Below are 20,221 nucleotides of genomic sequence, written 5' to 3'. Positions count from 1 at the left end.
TTTTTTATATATTTAACACTATTTCAAATGCTGGAGGCAAAGCGGGGTTTGAGGTGGAGGCTGACAGCTCGCAACCCCCAGTAATAACCTCATGACCCCCTGAGGGGTCCCGACCCCCAGTTTGAAAACCCCTGGGTTAATTTAATTTTAGCACCCTGTGTCCATTCACATGCATGTGCTATTTTGAGCATTTTAGTTTTCACAACATAGGCTCATCCCAGATTCTGGAACAAGCTCAAATGCTCAGTTCATGGAGTATGTACATAAGCTATACTAAAGACAAACCCACAGTAACCGTCTCCAGTTTGTGAGGGACCCCGTGGAGCCAGTCTCTAGGAAACAGATACATTCATGGAGGTTAAGTCCATTAATGGCTATTAGCCAGGATGGGTAAGGAATGGTGTCCCTAGCCTCTGTTTGTCAGAGGGTGGAGATGGATGGCAGGAGACAGATCACTTGATCATTACCTGTTAGGTTCACTCCCTCTGGGGCACTTGGCATTGGCCACTGTCGGTAGACAGGATACTGGACTAGATGGACCTTTGGTCTGACCCAGTATGGCCATTCTTATGTTCTAAGCTAAATGAACCCAAAGTTATGGAGACAGATATGAGTCAAGGAAGCCAGCAGCGTATCAGAAACCTGGAAAAATCTCTGATTGGATGGGCTCAGGCGTTTGGTCACAAGCTGAGGTGGTTCAAAAGTTTTGGATTTTTTTTTAAGCAGAATTTTTTTATTGTTTCTTTAAACAAACACAGCAAGCAGCAAATATTTGGCCACACACTTCTGAAACCCCAAACCATGTTCAGGTTTTGGCAGACTAATTTCAGCTTTTCAATTAAAAAAACCACAACAAATTTTGAAGGAAAGCAGACATTGTCCGTGATTTTTTTTTCTGCTTTTTAAACACCCCTAGTTTTCGATCCAAAAAAAGTTTTGACGGAAAGTATTTGTCCAACCCTTTTAATGAGCTTTAGTGCCTTTTAGCACTAGCTGATGCTGGGAACCAGTGATACCTTGTAAAGGTGACTTGAAAAGAAGTTTTGTCAAAACTGGGTTTGTGCCGAGATGCGGAAATGTTTATTTTTCCCAGGGCTGCCCGGGAGTGGCGGGCAAGTGGGGCAATTTGCCTCGGGCCCCACAGGGGCCCCCACGAGAATATAGTATTCTATACTATTGCAACTTTTTTTTATGCAAGGGGCCCCTGAAATTGCTTTGCCCCAGGCCCCCTGAATCCTCTGGGCGGAGCTGGCTGAATCTGGAGGGGTCACACAGTATACAGAGCCGTAGCAATAGTCTTCTTGTAGGATCGGTCTTCCCCATGTGCCTGCTTTGTACCCAGTTCTCCAGCTAGGCTAGTTAAGTCGTGAGCACATTGCCTAGTGAGCAAGCGGTCCTGAATTCATCCTGGCTCCCAGCCTTTTCATCTAACCAGTGGACATGGGGTTCACACACTCTTCCCTCGCCTGGACTACATCTTAATAGAGAGCGTGTTTCACAGATCACCTTCCCCTCCCACTTACAGTCACACGGACCAGCAACTAGTTGCATGGAAAAGAAATACTAGGAAATGTATCAAAGATATTTTTACCTCTTTTCATGCAATTTAGCAGCTGGAAACAAGAAGGAGCCAGAACCATGTAACCGGACAGCCCTTCTTGAACTGCAAGTGCTCCATGGAACACAGTTTGGGCCCCTCTGCACTGTGACACTGTGCAGTTTTTTGGGTGTCTGATTCAATAAAAATAAGTCCAGCGATTTCCATAAGCTTGCATGTATGTCCAGAGCACAGAAGTGAGTCATTAGGGTTTGGGGTGATTTAACCAGAGCTCTAGTAATGAGCAGTGATAGGGTAGATTCGTACATATGTTACTTGACAGCTTTGCTAGGTGTTATGAAATAAGATCACTTAAATGTTTGTGTAAGTCTGGTCCAGGAGGGGGAAAAGGAGGGACTTGAAACTCACTTTGGCCGTGTTTGTTTCAATACATTATTTTGTAGACTACGTTTCAGTATTTCTCTCTGTTCAAGCCACACTGGAAATATTGCTCCAACTCGTTCCTTTTGCAAGCTGTGTCTTCAGTTGGAAACTACTTGGGAATCTGTCCATTTAGAAAGGGGTCCCTTCATGTCGTTTCAGGGAAGATAGAGAAGATCAGGCCTCCTCCATCCCCGACAACAGAAGGTCCCCTCTCCCAGTCTGACTTACTGCCTGACGAGGCTGCAGGATCCCAGAGGCCCAAGAATTTGCTGCAGACCCTCATGGAGGATTATGAAACACACAAAACTAAGAGGCGTGAGAGGATGGATGACAGCAGTGTAAGTACACTCTTCCCTTCCCCTCTTCAGTGTGTGTTTCACGACAGGCAGATCGCTGTGGTTGGTAGGACAAAATTTGGCCTCTTAAAGATCAATTGTTCTGTTGAGAATGACTCGCTGAATGCCTTAAAGATGTTTAAAGAATTAAAAAAAAACCAAAAGAAACTACAGTATCAGTTTATCTGAAGGGGGGGAAATCAATCAGTCATAGTGGCAATCGTATAATAATAAACTCTGCCTAGTTGCCCTCTGTGATCAGAGGATCACATTTGAATTCACTGCTCACTGAAATCCTGCAATGAACTATGTAACTGCAGTATGAGCCTTATTGCTCATATCTGTGCACTACAAGTATTCACCCAGCACTTATTAGACTCCCAAAGTCCTATCCCAGTATGCTCTGGGTTCAGTGTAAGACCTAGGATGGATTCCCTGAGGGCAATATCTTCTTGGGTTGCTCCAGGATCTGGTTAGGAACTTGTGGAATGGGATCCTGGACTTACAGTGGACAGAATGCTGTTTCCCATTGAGTCTGTTCTGTTCTTTCCTACAAGCAGAAAGGGGAAATTGACAAAAATTCTGCTCTGAGTTCTTCATGTAAGTGCCTGCAGTTCAAGTTTTTGAACTACCAACATTGATGTTCAGATGGTCATCAGAGTAGGGGAATGGGTATAAATTTCATGGCTAATGACTGTCAGACTTCAGATGCATACAGTAAGCAAACTGTTCTCCCATCATATCACTGGGACTTTACAAAGGTGTCGCTCATGACTGTTGTGAGCATAAATGCTGTGTGGGTAGGAGAGATGGGTAGTATAAACCCTTACATGTATATGATTATTGTTAGTGGTTACTATTGGCCGTTGTTGTTCTGTATTTGCTCTAGCACCCACAATGTGCCAGACTCTTTTCAAACACTTAAGAAAAACAATCCCAATCCAAAAAGAACAGACTAACATGGCTGCTACTCTGAAATCCCAATCCAGCCCTGTTAAGACTATAGTCTTTAAAGTTCATACTACAAACAGTAGCCTACAGAATATGCTAGGTTTTAATCTTTGGTGTTCAACATTATATCAACAGAGTATGAGACAGATTAGAAATAGTGAAATGTAAAAAGATCCCACTCCATTTTTGGTTGTAAGTTAATGCAAGATAGAAGGGTGGGTTTGAAGTGCAGACAGATCTTAGGGTCTGAGCCTGCTCCCACTGAAGTCAAAACTGCCATTGATTTCAGTGGAGCAGGATCAAGCCCATAAGCAGGCTTCCCCTGTAGGACGTGAGAGTGGTCTCAGCTCACCTGCTTCTATGGACTTCATCTGACACAAGAAACTTTGCTAACTTGGCTTGTTGCCTTTCTACAGTGAGGACATGTCTCAAGAATGAGTTACTCGCCAGTGTCCTCTGCCTCTTTCAGAAGAGGTGACTGACCAATGGGCTCTATCCCCTGGGTGCAAGTGGATAGTTTTCATTGGATGTTATTAGGATTTTCCCCTCGTGTATATCGCTGTGCTAATGCCTGTTGAATGGTGCTGTCAAGCCTTTCATTCAAGAGATTTGGGACCTCATTCTTCTCTCACTTTCTCTGGGTATAACCCAGGAGTAACTTCATTTAAGTTAGTGAAGTAAAACCAGCATAAGGGAGAGGAGAATCAGTCCTTATGTGGCCTTAATAACTTCGGACTTTGTTTCCATCAGCCTTTTTGCTTTAGATTTTGATATTGTTCAGAATTTGCTTTGCTAAGGGATGAAGACTGATTGCACGCTCATCATAACCTTTTCCTTGTAGCACTGATGGGTTCAGGTGACTTACCAAGCAATGGCTTATGACTGGAATTCTTTGTCGCAGTCATTACATTGTCCCCTGCTGTATGTGGTTTACCATGTAGCACATGTGAGTGCTGCTACTCTCATAGAGATGTCATGATGCTGAGGGCCAGACTCTGTTTAGTTACACCAGTGCATCTCCATTGAAGTCAGTGGGGTTGCACAGGTGCCTTCTCGAAAAGAAGTTGGCCAAGATTGTTTGTCTGTGTTTGAAACGCGCTTCTGTGTCTTGACTGAGAACTTTGGTCCAAATGAAGAGCATCACGCCATAGAGACAGAACTCTGTGTATCACGGCGGCTCAGTGACAATAACACTATTAAAAGCCTCTGTTCATTAAAATTTTTACGGCCATACAATTAGTACCATCAAACAAATTGTGCACCAGATCCTGCACTTGGATAAATTGATGTAGCTCCATTGAAGTTAAAGGGGCTACACTGATTGACCCCCCACTAAAGGTCTGGCCCAGTTTTATTTTCGTTCTCATTTTCCGGAAGCTCATCTGGAGCCAAATTTTTTTTTTAATGTATTTATGTTCCCCTTTCTGCTTGTCTAAAATCCTATCACAGGGCTGTGTTTGTAAGACCAGAGTGAGCCTCCCCTAAACAGCTGGAATGTTTTCTTTCTCCTTCCTATATTTTCCTTGTGTAAACTACTCCTGAAACGGGGGCAGGGGTGGGGGGGCGGATAAGAAATGACATGATAAAGATGTAGCTTTGCCATGCTAAGCTTGCACCGGCCTTAGTTAGAGACAATATTTTATGTGCCAGGCTAAGCAATAATTATTTAAACAACCACTAGTTCTGATTTGTCAGCAGAGGCTTTTAAAATGCAGTTTCAGGCAAAAGAGAGTAATCTCTGGATCTAATTACATACGAGAGCAAATCACTGAACCATTTTCAAGCGTCTACAATATACTGAAAAAAAGCATAATTAACAGGCAAACAGGCAGCTGCCATTTTGAAAATCCGATCATGTAGAGCAGACCTCTGCTCACCGTCTGAATGCAAGGAAAATGAGAGACTTTCGAAATTGTTGGAAGATAAGTTCTATTGGGTCAAATGCTCCTTTCTGCTGGGTAACACAGAAGGGAGCAAAGCTGAACAGACTCCAGTCCCAGTCCTACAAACACTAACATATGCAAGATGGGACTATTTGTGTGCTTAAAATTAACCACATGCATAAGTCCTGCAGCACATAATAAATGACAGTAAAGTCGGTGTTTGCAGGATCAGGGCCTTGGGTGCGCCCTGCTCCAGTGGCACAAGAAGGCGCTTTGTTTTGCTCTAATTTCAGTGTGCTATTCTTCAACATGGCCGCTCCTGTAGGCATTGTCAGCTTTTGTCTTTCAGGTCAGAGCAGTCTGCTTTGACAATGGTCAAATCCAGTGTATTTGCCATTTGAAAGACTTCGCTCCATAAGGGGAGAAAATGTTATTCTCTTTCTCTAGCTGTGTCTTCCAAAGAAGAAGCCACTGGGCGGGAGACGATGGGAAGAGGATACCTCATTCGCTGCCAAGCAGCATGACTGAAATAGTTTGACCAATAAGAGTAAACATGATGGCAATTGGCTAAGCAACTTCATTTAAAAACAAATACATTAACTAACCTTTTAAACAGGTCCAAACTGCTTCAAGTTCTGTTCCCAGTTTTTTTGTTTCCAACTTCAACATGTCTGTTCAATGTACTAATGCTGGTCTTTTCCTTTCCACCAGTACACCTGTAAATTACTGTCTAACAAGGTTACTTCCGAGGTACTTTTCAACTGCTTATCTTTGCTTTCTCTTGCATGGTCATTCCACATGCATGTTGTTTCAGTTTGCATTTCCATGCTGAGTGTCAGTGCTCTTTCACATCAAAATAGGGGTGAGGATGTGTATGGGGGTGTGACCGGGGTCCCAGGGGAGCCAACTGAGGTCACTCAATTGGGGTGAACTACAAAGAATGGGGGCAGACAATCCCCAAAGCTGGTGGATATTCCAATACTTCGATTTACCAAGCCAGCACAAAACAGTTTCTATTACACCTCACTGGTTACCCAGAAGCCAACAACACAGTTCCCTTAGAGTAACCCAGCCTCAGGCCTCCACCCAGATACCCAAGTCAAGTATGATGAAGATTACTGAAAATCTTATTCATCATATAAAAAGTTCTACCAATCTCAAAGGATCAGACACATTATCTGCCAGGTTAATGAATATTCCAGTTCTTACCCAAATACACGCTACTTATAAACTAAAATAAAATGTATTAAAAAAGAAAAGAGAGAGAGCATTGGTTAAAAGATCAGTATACACACAGACATGAGTACAGTTCTGAGATTCAGATTCATAGCAGAGATGGTGAGCTTTGTAGTTGCAGAGTTCTTTTAGAATTAAGTCCATAGGTTATAGTCCAATGTTTGTATTCAGGGAGGGCCAGTCAGCACTGGGATCTCACTCCTTATGACTTAGGCTTCCCCTGCATGAAGCCTCAAGCAGATCCGAGATGACAGGACCAGGACCCAAGCCCATTTTATCAGGGCCGGCTCTAGGTTTTTTGCTGCCCCAAGCAAAAAAAAAGAATGTCGAGAATGCCGCCCCTGGAATTGTGCCGCCCCACGCACATGCTTGCTTTGCTGGTGCCTAGAGCTGGTCCTGCATTTTATACAGTCTCAGGCCTTCTTGTGACAGCCTGGAGTCCCTCCATGAACAATAGACACTCATTTCCTAAGCATGGCTGGTAATTATCCACACAGATCCACATAAGGCAATTGCCTGTTTTTTCCACCATTCACAGATGATTGGCTATACATTTCAAAGAGAGATGAATACAGCTATATCCTAGGTTTGCAGTTCATTTAAATGTTAAGGATTTCTTTTGATCTCTGAATTAACAGAATAAAGCATAGACAGGGACTGTTGATTACATTGTTGATCTCTACCCATATATATGTAAATACACAAAAACACAAACATTGTCTCCCCATATGTTTTTAAGGGTTGAATTTGAATCATTCATCCTGAAGGATGCTTAACCCTTTCTGGTCATGCGTCACAGGGGGATATTCCCTCTTATCCATCAACACTTTTTTTCCCCCTTATCCTTGGATTCTAATTACAATTTTCAGAGTGATGAAGATTGTGATTAGAGGGAAGGCACCAAACCAAAACCCAGGATGGGAACTTTCCTGAGCATTGGGCGAGTTAGCATCCAGATTCAGATCTGACCTTCCCAGATGAAACCCTCTGTAATGGGCAAATGTAAAACCTCGGATCCAAACATCCACAACCTTTGAGAAGTTATGGACCCAGATCCAAATATTGTGACTCTTGCGCATCTCTAGTGATGGTGTCTTCAATGATATCTACATTTGTACAAAGGATAAACACACCGACCTTTCCCTCTTTGACAGCATAGCTTCAAATCCCAGTTCCAAGTCACAAAGGAGTTTGGTGACTTCATCTGTAGCCACATCCATGTCCCTCTCCTGGGTAGTTTGTTCCACCTCACAATATGACCATTACCAGCATGCAAGTTTGCACTATCGACAGCCAAGAGACCCAAGGCTGCAGAAGCAGGAGCATTTTAAGTCAGGATTGAAGTGTATTGGCCAAGCATTTGAGGGGATGCTTACACAGCCCTTACCTCTGCAAAGCTGGGCTCTGACACGTAGGGCTGGTCTACAGTGCAAATATACATTGGCATAACTACATCTCTCAGGAGTGTGAAAAATCCACAACCCTGAGAGAGACAGCTATGCGGACCTAAACCTCCTCCCCCCGCGGGTAGAAAATGCAGAGGACTCCCCCCACCACACGCTCTCCTCCTCCTTTTGGATGTCATTTATGAATGGCCAACATAATATCCGTGTATATGTTGCCTGTAAGAGGTAGTACACTTTAGATTCCCGATTCATAGGCTTCGGTTGGAGATGTCTATGTGCCTCCCACATGGAATGGATAGTATTCTGATAGTAAGGGCGGGGGCGGGGAGGGGGGAGATAAGTGGGAAAGGAGTGAGAGTTGAAAATGGTTATAGACTAAGGTGAAAATCTGCGAACTGTAATCCCTGTCATTAAACCTCCGCCCTGTGAAATATCTTTTCCATCCTGGTGGTTTTGGAATAGATTCTCCACTCAGTGTGGAGGTCCTTAGCAACACTGGAGTATTAACTGGAGTCCTGTAACACTGCTGAGCTGTGAATATTCCCCATAGTCTGCTGTGGTTTATCTCCTTCAGAATCCTAGGTTGTACATTAAAAGCACACCAGACCTCCTTTTGTTGTTCCACTTTTTAAAAGGACTGCTAATAACTGCATGCTCGCATACACCCACAGTATGGTTATCCTGCAAACTTCCAGTTTTGTCTTGAATGACTACATTACATCAGCAGCTCTAATTCTTAGGGTACGTCCAGACTACCCGCCGCATCGGCGGGTAGCGATCGATTTATCAGGGATCGATATATCGCATCTCGTTAAGACACGATATAGCGATCCCCGAACGCGCTCCCCGTCGACTCCGGAACTCCACCAGAGCGAGCGGCAGTAGAGGAGTCGACGCAGGAGTCGCGGCCGTCGATCCCGCGCCGTGAGGACCCGAGGTAAATCGATCTAAGATACTTCGACTTCAGCTACGCTATTCACGTAGCTGCAGTTGCGTATCTTAGATCGATTCTCCCCCCCGTCCCCAGTGTAGACCAGCCCTTAGTGTTCCTTCCACCTACTATACTATAAGGAATACTCTGGTAATGTTTAGTTACAGAGGCAACTGAAAAGTTTGTAAAGGTGACCATTGTAAACTTACCAATCACAAAATAGCAAGACAGATTAGTTTTGGTTGCCATTGACTATGACCAGATTCCAACACACTGCACAGCACCAATAACACATTCTTCTGATGTAAGTGAGGCTCTCATTGCACTCTGCAGAAGCCCAGTATGTGCATATATTGTAAAAGCAGGATTTAGCACTAAGTATGTACTGTAAATAAAATATCTTCACACTGCAGAAAAAGAGTTTTCTTTGTTGGTGCTGTTAGTTGTGTGCCTGTCTGGCCAATACTCAAGCATTTAACTTTCCGTTGGACAGCCGTGGGGAATTTCTCAAGAGCAGCCAACCTGTCTACTGCATTTGTGCTGGCAGTTACATGTGCACAGTTCACTCGTGCAAAGGTTTTTTGTGCACGGTCCCTTGTACACACCGCTGGTAGAACTTACACCCTCAGACTTGATTGGAACTCCGTCTCTGCCCGTGAATGGGCGATAGAGCACAAAAATCACGTTTGCATGGGAAGAGTTGTGCATGCACAAATAAAGGTGACGTTTTGAGAATTTTGCTGGAAGCATCCTCAATATTTATCAGCATTAAGACTTAAAAACAAACAAACAACTGGATGCCATCATCACCTGTTGGCTTTTCAGCTCACTTGCCTGTAAGCTTTAAGAAGTTGATAGCATTGAGTGCTAGTCAGTTGATCCATTATTCCAAAGAACATGGCAAGCTCTAACTACGGTGAGGAAATATGCTCTAACTTTGTTTTGTAGTTTACAAACCCCTTATGCTCATGGAATTACTCCGGTTGGCAAAAGTTCTCTTGAATTCACTTGTACAAATATCCGAGGCTCGAATATAGCTAATCTTCCTAGTCAATTGCAAGTCAATTTAGACAATATGTGTGAAATCCTGTCCCCGTACAAGTCCCTGGGAATTTTGCCATTAACTTCAGGAGAGCCAGGATTTCAGTCTCTCTGCTTGTATGTCATCTTTGAAATCTTTCTGTGTTTAATTCTGTCAAGCTCAGGTCAGCAGCATCAGAGAGAGATTCAGCTCCTTCACCTCAATATTGCCTTTGCTATGGAGAGAAATTAACTAGGGTTGCAGAATACTAGTCAGTTGCATTTAGTAACAGGTTCTGGAGTGAGGTGCAGTGGTACTGAATTCTGTCCTCGCTTGCATTCTTCATCTGCTGGTGCCAATGAGCAAGCAAGTATGGGATAATTCACCAGTAAATTTGTTTCTCTCTATCCTCCACTAGGGGGCCAGTGGCTAAAACTTGTACCTGACTGTAGTGACTGCTTCAGTCATTTTTTTAATCCTGTTAACCATCCACTTTAAAATAAAACTTAGCATTAAAACAATGTTCTGTAACTCTTAAGATCTCCGAGCTGAAACCCCAACATGTGTGTAGTAAGAGAAGTGAAGAACAATTTTCACAGTTCTAAATCATTCCAAATATTTATGTATATTTGTCTGTCCTTTCAATGTTTCTGCCATCTGAAACCTCTCTGTTTAATGTGACTTTGTGGTCAAATTAGTTTTTCCAAACAGAACATGTTTTTTACATCACTTGGCTATTTTCATTAGAACTCTTTCCATTACGAGGTAGCCTTGTCAATCATTCAGTCGAAGCCTGAGAGAATCACTCCTAGCTTTGTTAACGTTATAATCTTTGTGGAGCCTATGTGCCAATTTCAGAGGCAATTCCAGACAAGTGACAAAATCCAGAGAACAGTAACAGCAAAGGGGATGTCCATTCTCAGTCCTGTTTTTCAGCATGTGCATTTTACATACAGGATGCAAGTTATCTGGGAGTTAGGCACCTCACTCCTGTAGGGATAATTCTGTTGTCAGCTCCACTCATACCACGCCATGCACGAGTGTAGCCGAGAGCAGAGGGCAAGATTCCAATACCTTCACTTGCATTGATTAGCACCTTACTCCATGAATAGTCCTGTTGACTTAAATCCACTTGCTGGACACTTCAGCATACACCAGTGTCGCCACCCTAAGCCACATAAATGCAGCTCTGGGTATACGGTTCCTGACTGTCCGCTCCAAATTACAGGTCTTTACTACTTGTGCTAAATGAGAATCGCTATGATCTAACGCTAGCACCCATGCCTATATTTAGAGCTCTGAGTAGCGGGCCAGATTCTGATGTCTTTTCTCCAGTGAGTAGTCCAGTTACTTCACTCCATTGCTGGACACTTGTACAGACTCCAGAGGTCATCAGTGGGAGTAAATAGCTACTCAATTGAAATAGGTGTTTGGGGCCAGAACGGGGTGTATTATGGGCATTCCAAAAAAAAAAAAAGGACCCCATTCAGCCTTTTTTGGGGATTCCTTGTATATTTGACACAGGACTAGTTTGGAGTCCATTTTGCTGTCCATTTCACAGATTTTAGTAGAGAAATTGAGGCATTCCCAATTAGGCCTGCGACTTCTTACAGTAGAACCTCAGAGTTACGAACACCTGGGGAATGGAGGTTGTTCGTAACGCTTAACAAAATATGGGTGTTCTTTCAAAAGTTTACAACTGCGTATTGACTTAATACAGCTTTGCAAATTTACTCCCCAATGTCCCCTGCCCCATCCCTCTGTCCTATTCCCCTATACCCTTCTCTTCTCTCTGCCCTATCCCATCCCACTTCCTTCCCCCCTGCCTCTTTCCCACCACCCCACCCCCTTCCCTCATTTCCCCTGGCCCTGCCCCACCTCGGGCACTCTCCATAACAGGATGGTGGCCATACAGGGCGCCCAGCACACACAGATGGGGAAGGCGACCAGCACTAGGAATGAGGAGGCGGCGTTCAGCTGCAGAGACAGTGGCCACCTTCCCTCACCTGGCAGGAGAAGCGGCTCCATCCCCCAGAAACGTGCCAGGAGGAGATGCAGCGTGGGAACAACAGAGCTCCCCTCCGCCCCAGCAGGCCAAGCGGAGCAAGCCCTGGGCAGCTCAGTGCTCGCAGAAATCGGCAGGGCAGTGGCGTGTGATCCCATGTGCCCCCCACATGCCTTACCTCTGTTTGGGGGGGCAATGCCCTCCCGCAAACTACACCCATGTGTGCAGTTGACTGGTCAGTTTGTAACTCTGGTGTTTGTATCGCCAAGGTTCTACTGTATCTGATGAGTGTGATGGTAAATACAGAAGGCATGATTCACCACTGCGTTAGGCCAATTTTACACCAATGTAATTCTATTGGTTTCAGGGACAGGTGTAAAACTGGAGTGATGTAGTTGTGAATCTGGGCCAGGTTTCTCTTTGGTTTCTCTTCACTGGGAGCTTCCAATATGGTGGTTAGTTAAAGGGTACGTTAACTTATGAAAATCTTATCAAAACTTAACAATAAGCTGGTTATCAGTAAATCTATTTATTTATAACTCCATGTTCCTCGCTTCCAGAATTTCTTTGATTTATCCTACTCTTCCTTTTTAGCGTCCCTTCCTTCTGGGCCATTCCTTCTACTAAAATAATGCAGGGCCAGGTCTTGAAGTCTTTGCTGTTTTCCAGCAAAGCTGCCATTGATTTCAACAGGTCAAATGCTGAGGCGAGCTAAGCAATGGAACTGCTGCTCATCGATTCCAAGGCCAGTTTGGGACCATTGTGATCATCTCAGCTGACCTATGGCATGCCACGTTATTCCCCAAAGCAATTCCTAGAGCAGATCTTTTAGAAAAACTTCCAATCTTGATTTAAAAATTGCCAGTAATAGAGAATCCACCATGACCCATGGTCAATTATTCTCATGTTAAGAATTTATGCCTTATTTCCTGTATGAATTTGTCTAGCTTCAACTTCCAGCCATTGGGTCATGTTAGACCTTTCTCTGCTAGATTGAAGAGCCCATTATTAAATATTGGTTCCCCATTTAGATATGTATAGACTACGCAATCAAATCATCCCTTACCCTTGTCTTTGTTAAACTAAATCGATTAAGCTCTTGACTCTATCACTACGTGGTACCTTTTATGATCCTTTAATCATTCTCATGGCTCTTCAGTTAACTCGTTCTATTATTTCAACATCCTTCCTGAATTGTAAGCACCAGAACTGGACACGGTATTTGAGCAGCGATCCCACCAATCCCAACTGGATAGGCACTTTTCTCCTATTCAAGAGTCCCCTGTTTAGTATCTCAGGATCAAATTAGCTCTTTTCGCCAGTGTCACAATGGGAGCTCAAATTCAGCTGATTATCAAGTCGTCATGCGCCCGCCACCCCAACACCCAATCTTTTTCAGAGTCTGCTTCCCACAATAGAGTCCTGTTTGGCCTACACTCTTTGTTCCCACACCCATACATTTGCATTTAGCCATATTAAAAGGTGTATTGTTTGCCTGCAGCCAGTCTACCAAGCGATCCTGATTGCTCTGAATCAGTGACCTGTCCTCTTCATTGTTTGCCACTCCCAATTTTTGTCATCTGCAAACGTTATCAGTGATGATTTTGTTTTCTTCCAGGTCATTGATAAAAATGTTAAATAGCATAAGGCAGAGAATCGATCTTTGCGGGACCCCAGTGGAAACACACCTGTTCGATGACAATACCCCATTTACAATTACGTTTTGAGACCTATCAGTTAGCCAGTTTTTAATCCATTTAATGTGTGCCATGACAATTTTATATTCTAGTTTTTTTTAATCAAAATGTCATGCGGTACTAAGTCAAACGCCTTACAGAAGTCTGAAGTATAATACGTCAACAGAGACATTAAAGTCGTTGGAAGCTGTGGTGCCTAGCGCTTCTCATTCTTTGGCCCAATGAGAGTTATGACCAAGTTAAACATTTAAGTAGAGGCTTTGGGGACCAGCTAATAGACATGATGGTTGTTTGCTATCATGCCTCAATACAGTGTTGGTAATTCTCACACAGGGGAAATAAATATCCTGCTTCATCCTCTCCAATGACTAGTCAATCTCTAATGCTAATTTTGTATGGTTCTAGAAATTCTAGTAACAAAACTGTAGCGGGTAGATGCTATTGGAGCTATGCGAACCCTGGGCCAGATCCTCAGCTGCAGTTATTTACACCAGCTGAAGATCTAGCCCAGTGGGTCTCAAACTTTTGTATTGGTGACCCCTTTCACACAGCAAGCCTTTTCATGCGACCCCCCTCCCCCTATACATTAAACACTTTTAAAAATATTTAACACTATTATAAATGCTGGAGATGAAGTGGGATTCGGGGTGGACTCCCCACGCAATAACCTCACGATCCTCTGAGGGGTCACGGCCCCCCGGTTTGAGAACGCCTGATCTAGCCCATAGTATTTGTTCCTGCCAGCCATGTTCTTTGACTGAGAACAGTGTTCACGGATAGTAGGTTAGCAGCTTTAAACCAGTGATGAAGAGGAAGAGAGAGGAGGGACAAAGGGGACGTAATGGAGGGAAGGACTTTCTCTCTGCTCTGGGGTTTTGGTAGCTTAAAGCTAAAATAGTGCCGATCCAAAGCAGAAATCTTAAACCAAAATGCCAGATCCTCAGCTGGTTAAAAACCAGCACTGAAGTCAGTGGAACCATGTTTATTTCACACCAGGTGAGGATCTGGCCCTAGAACACTGGGACTAAAACAAAATCCATTATGTTTTACGTTAGCCTAAAACTAAGGCCCAAATTGTGCAAAACTCTCCTCTACTGCCATGGTGGTTTTGCTCCGATAAGGGCCTCAGGTTTTTGCCCTGAGTTTGGTGTCTTTTGTATGTATTTTTCATATCCTGTTAGAATGTTACTTCTCCTTTACCCTGCACTTCTCTTTAATCCTCATTCCCGTTTTCTCCTGCTTCTGCCACTGCTCAGCAACATTCCCCAGTTTTGAAGCTAAGAAAGCATCAACGTTTATTTTCTATTATGCTGATGCTAAAAGAGCGACTGTGTTCCTTTATTCCTTCTGAACAAGTTATCAAGAAAAACTGGGCAGTGGTGCCGAACCCCTTTGAGATCTTGTCCGAGGGCATAGTTTATGCAATCAGAATCCCTAACACCTCATTTAAACCATCAGTCCCCAGCTTTGTAGCTGCAGCAGAATCAATATGCCATTAGCGGCTGTAGTGTCTCTGTGGAGTTTTATTCAAGAAGTGGTGCGGGGTTTTATCTTGTAAACATATTGGTGGGAGTGTGAGCACCACCTCCCTCTGCTGGATGGAATCAGACCTGCTTCCATTTGAATGGTCTTGCCTCCTAAAGAGGCTATAAATAGCTTTATGCAGATCTTCAGTAATATAACATTCCAGTAAACCTGGACTGAGTTTTAGGCACACATAGTCGCTCCCCATCGCTGCCAGGAAAGGAGATATGGTTTCAACTCAATACTGCATGTGCTGGCTTAGTTTCACCTTGAGTTCTGGGGTTTGTTGATCCAGAAATTAGAGGGCATGCAAACTACAAGGCACAAACAAAGCTTTGCCAAACCCCTTCTTTCCCCAAATTGCTGAGTGTCTCTGAGCTCTAAATGAAAGTTTGGATCCTAGTGTTAGACCACAGAGAATACACTCATTTAGCACAAGTAGCAATGATTTGTAGCTGTCTGTCAGGAGTTGTAGTCTCCTTACTGCATATATAGCTGGAGACCCTGACATCTGTGAACGAGTCCAGTCCTGGATTGTTACGAGCTGCAAGACCTAGTAACCTCTACTCACCCACCAACCAGCAGCTGGGTTACCTTCAGCTGCTCTTTGTATCTAGTGTCCTCATTCTTACATTCAGATATTTGTAGTCAGATTGGAGTCCTATTATGCTGGGCTGTCTATAGACCTGATTTAACACAATCCCAGCCCCAGAGGCCAGACAGTCTGTACAACGCCAAGACATGCCATATATGTGTAGAACACGCTGGTGGGGCAGGGGGCAGGGGGCAACAAGGGTGGCAGTAATAGGACTACAGGGCTGCATGCGCTAGCTAACCTGGACACTTTAGCGGCATCATAGTTGGTTTGGATTTTTTTAACCTAAATCTATAAACCCCTTGAAAATGTTTCTCGTGCGGGATCTGGTTGAAAGCCCCTAGAAGTCATTGAGACATTTTCCATTGATTTCAGTGGGCTTTGGTTCAAACTTTAGCTCACCCATGTGGTTCTTCTCTGGCATTGGTTGAGCCTGGGAACGTTCTCAAAGGTTTGGTGAGACGTGGAGGAGTCGGGACGAATAGCATGCGGAAGGAAGGATCTGATGGAGTATGTCTGAGATTTCCTTTTATTCCCCAAGGGGGAACTTCACCCTTGTGCCGGTGGCAAAGACCAGGCCTGTGTATCACATCATCCCTCTTTAGGCATGTGGGGTGTGGTTCTTTCACCCAAAGGACTCTGTGTTCTTCCATGCATGTGTTCCAAGCAATGGCTTTTTCATTGATTTTGCTTCAGTCCAAACACCACAGCAAGCCAGTGTGAAGGACCCTTGTGTCTACAGGTAATGACACGTTTAAATGAAAAACAGTCTGCAAGACAAAGAGCTAGATCCAAAGCTGATTGAAGTCAATGACAAGGCTCTCATTGTCCACAGTGGGCTGGAACTGTGCCTCTGATAAGGTTCCTGTATGTATGTGGTTACCTTGTGCTGTACGTAATCCCCACACGCGAATGAAAATGGATCCTTCGTAACCATCCTCCCCCGGCTGGCTGTCACTTGACCTGTCTGAATTGGGATGGAGAGTATGCAGCATCCTGAGTTAGGCCTGCAGAGCTAGACTTGACTTCTCCACTTCTAACTTGGGGGGAGGGATAGCTCAGTGGTTTGAGCATTGGCCTGCTAAACCCAGGGTTGTGAGTTCAATCCTTGAGGGGGCCACTTAGGGATCTGGGGCAAAATCAGTACTTGGTCCTGCTAGTGAAGGCAGGACCTTTCAAGGTCCCTTCCAGTTCTAGGAGATGGGATATCTCCATTAATTAATTTATTTATTTAATTTATAACTTAGGCTGCCGTATGAATATTAGGATTTAAATAGTCCAGCTTTGACCTTACGAGCTATTTGGTGTAACCCTTGCTCACACTGGCAAGCCCTTAGAGCCATAAGTAGCCTCGGTCATGCTGCTGATGTGATTGAGTAGTGAGCGTGGGCTGCATAATTTAGCTCTATGTGTGCTAGTAATTACTGGGGGGGTGGGAGATGGATGGAGAGAGGAGTGGAAGAAGGGAACCAAAGTAAGTGGTGTTTTTTCTTTTCCAGGTCCTTGAGGCTACCAGGGTGAATCGCAGGAAGAGTGCCCTGGCACTGCGCTGGGAGGCTGGAATTTATGCCAACCAGGAAGAGAATGAATAATCCCCTTGCAATAAAACGGGTGTTTGGGACCGAGAAACCAAAAAAAAAAAAAAAAAGCATCATCATTTAATCCGATATTTATTAAAGATACAACAAGCTCACTGATCCACAGAGACAGGATTGCTCCATCTCCAGGCACCATTAGCGAAAGAGAAAAACCCACCCACAAAATCCACACCCCCCCCCCAAAAAAAAAGAATGAGAGGATGTTAGGCGTGGACTGGTCAAGGAAGGGTGTCATCGCCGTTGGCAGCAGACCTATTGCAACAGGTCAGCATGGGAGGCTGAAGGAGTTGGCAAAAACTCAAGGCAGGGCAAATATATGTGCTTCCTTCTAACTGAATTTCCAGCCCTGCTTTGTATCAACGAGACAGTTTGGCCCAGAGTAACCTGTTGTGTCACCAGGCTTTCTTTGGACTTGCCTGTAGCTTCTCCATCATCCCACCTGCTGCACTAAGAACGTTAATGTTACTTTGGTTTACTCTAGATAGCCATAACATGCAATGATTTTTTGTTTTTGCTGTTATTTGTGGGGGGGAGAGGGGTTGAAGATTTTTTTTTCCCCCTTTCTCTTAATTTTTCATTTAAAAATTGGAGACTGTTACTGCAAATGTACAATCCATGTTTTGCAATCAGAATATTTAATAAAGTATCCTGTTCTGTTGCAAACACAATCTGTCAGTTTAGGAGAGAGCTGAGGGGGAATGCCAAGCCAAACGGATAACCTTAGCTTTAGGATCCTGTATACTTGCAATATGAACTGGTCTCCAGTTTCTCAGTGCATATTTACATAACTTTCTAAATATACAATCGGTATTTAGTGGGCAATGACTATTTTTATGATGGGTGTGGGCAGAGGCATATGTACAAAATGAATAAAGATTGAATAACCTGAGTCAGAAAGATAAGAGGGGAACACACTCAGAAAATGACATTTAATTTTTTCTGAGGCAATAATTTAATCAAGCCAGATGCTGGCACAAACAGAGGTATGAAACAAAGGGGGAAAAGTTACATCTTTAACTATATTTATACAGTGTAAAAGGCCTTGGAGTTAACGTAGAGTATGCAGGTTTCCAGGAAATAAAAAGTTAAAGAAGGTAATCGAGAGTGTGTGTGAGAGAGAGGCAAGAAAAAGGATTATTTTTGCTGTTCAGTGTTTTCAGAGCTAAAAGCAAAATAGAGAACCTTTAGTTTGTGCCTAGGCTTGGAATCCGTGCTGAAGGGTGTTGTGTGTCTGGGTGTGAGCGCGCACGTGTGTGTGAGGTTGGAATCCTAGAATGAACAAGAGCTCTGGGTGTACAGATTTATTTTCTCCAAAGCTGTTTGCCAGCTACGGGGGTGAGTGAGAATTTCTTTTTTATGAAAAGGGATATAAAATGGCACTGAGCTGATGCAGTATTTGTAATATTAAAATTTGACCTGACACGGTATTTGCATGAATCACAATTGCGAAGTATTGAGCAGTTTTGTAATCTGACATTTAGAAAAGAAATGTGGTATTTATTCTTGTGCTTTGTATTCATATGTAGTATAGAGGCTGCCAGGTTTACTCTTTCTTTTCAGGCAAAGCAATACCATACGTATTTTACAACCGGGAACCATAATTTCTGGACTAGAAATTATCAAGTTTAGGAGACATATACATGTATGTATTGTTTTTATAAACCTAAAATTATTATTTTAACTTCTTTTTAAATCGGCCAAGAGGCTGACTCTCCCCTAAATCCCTCTTCTGTTTTCATACTGCTCAGTGACCTGACATGGTGTTTTATTCTGAGGCTCACCTAAAACGGCTTTAGATACTGTGAACATTATTCTGGTGCTTTTATTGGGCAGACATAGAGCTTGCAACCAAAACAATTTTGTTTTTAATTTCTTTCCAGCCTGTGGTTTGACACGTGTCTCACAGGTTCCTTTACACGGTCAAACATTTTGAAGACTGTGTTCAGGGATTGTAGTAAAAGTGGCAATAAGCATTAATTAAACCTGTTCTATGAATGGCCTATTAACAAAAGAAAACCCTTTTGAACTGGGCAATTGTCTTGTATTGATTTCTTTAAAGTGTGTCATACTTAAGAGTATACACATATACAAATAGACCAGCCGTTTGGAAATGCCAATCTAGTCGATTCTGACCCGATTCAATAAAGGTGTGTTAGTGTTACCAGTAGACTATAGGAAGTATAATTCCACACACTCAGTAGTCTGTTGCCCAGCTGATGGGCAGGTATTGTGTGTAGTAACACTTACAGGAGTTGCACACCTGTATTGAGAGGGGGTTTGGATCCCTCTTGGTTTGAGGAGAACATAGCTGAATCTTGGAAAGCGCTTCTCTAGCAATATTACACAGTATCAAGCTGTATGTCATAAGTGGCTCATTCCTGAGAAATGGTCTTACATCAAGGCACGTACATTTGAACTTCTCACTGCAGTGTATGGATTCTGACAGCTTTTGCTCCCTTTGAAATGAATTTGCTTCTCCCTCTGCGTGGTTGCAGTTACCTAGGGCTGAGGGCATTGTCAGGAGTTCCTGGCTCTCTCTTACCTTTTAAGAAACATGCATCTGTTGTTTTCTTGAGGGATTATTTTTTGTAAGTAAAAAATAAATAACTAAATAAAACATTGGATGTCACTTCTTCAGCTTTATATTGCTTGTCACGGGGCATCTCCTGCTTTGTGTGCTCCTTCCCCCCAACTCCTGCTGTGAAAATAAAGTCAATCTCCTATAAAACCAGTGTGGTTTTGCCATCTTGGTATCCTTTGTACTGGGATGGAATCTAAGCAGCATTTTCACATATCCTGCAATAAAAAATGTTTGCATGTACCAGTCGAGTAGAGCTAACCTCTCTACCACCCAACCCTTTCTCTTCCAGAAATTATGGAAGCAAAACCATCATCTCAGCAGCACATGGTTCAGTGCTATGATAACTGAAATGCTATCCAGTTTACTTGCCTCTTCTTTATTTCAGTTGCATGCTACCAAGCGTATAAGTCTATAAATATAGGCAGGCATACATCTCTCTATATAAATAAATCAAATGCAACAAAGGAACACTACTGC

The 20,221-nt window shown here is 43.4% G+C and overlaps 1 protein-coding gene across 2 annotated transcripts in view; it reads left to right on the top strand.

Annotated features, from left to right (window-relative positions):
- Positions 1-19,782, top strand: part of LOC112118353 (A-kinase anchor protein 2-like) — a 389,373-nt gene extending 369,591 nt beyond the window's left edge. The window contains exons 10-12 of one of the 2 annotated variants that reach the window (XM_024216622.1): positions 2,141-2,319; positions 5,862-5,900; positions 17,065-19,782. In XM_024216622.1, coding sequence (XP_024072390.1) covers positions 2,141-2,319; positions 5,862-5,900; positions 17,065-17,157 — 311 coding nt within the window. In that variant the 3' untranslated portion in view covers positions 17,158-19,782. The remainder of the gene's footprint in view (positions 1-2,140; positions 2,320-5,861; positions 5,901-17,064) is intronic. The other variant, XM_026646538.1, reaches the window with a different exon arrangement.
- The last annotated feature ends 439 nt before the right edge of the window (positions 19,783-20,221 follow it).

This window comes from Terrapene carolina, unplaced genomic scaffold, assembly GCF_002925995.2.
Source record: "Terrapene carolina triunguis isolate 2854851 unplaced genomic scaffold, T_m_triunguis-2.0 Scaffold35098, whole genome shotgun sequence".
NCBI classification, from domain to species: Eukaryota; Metazoa; Chordata; order Testudines; family Emydidae; genus Terrapene; species Terrapene triunguis.
The sequence above is the reverse complement of the archived record's forward strand: the minus strand, read 5'-3'. Positions and strand labels throughout refer to the sequence as shown.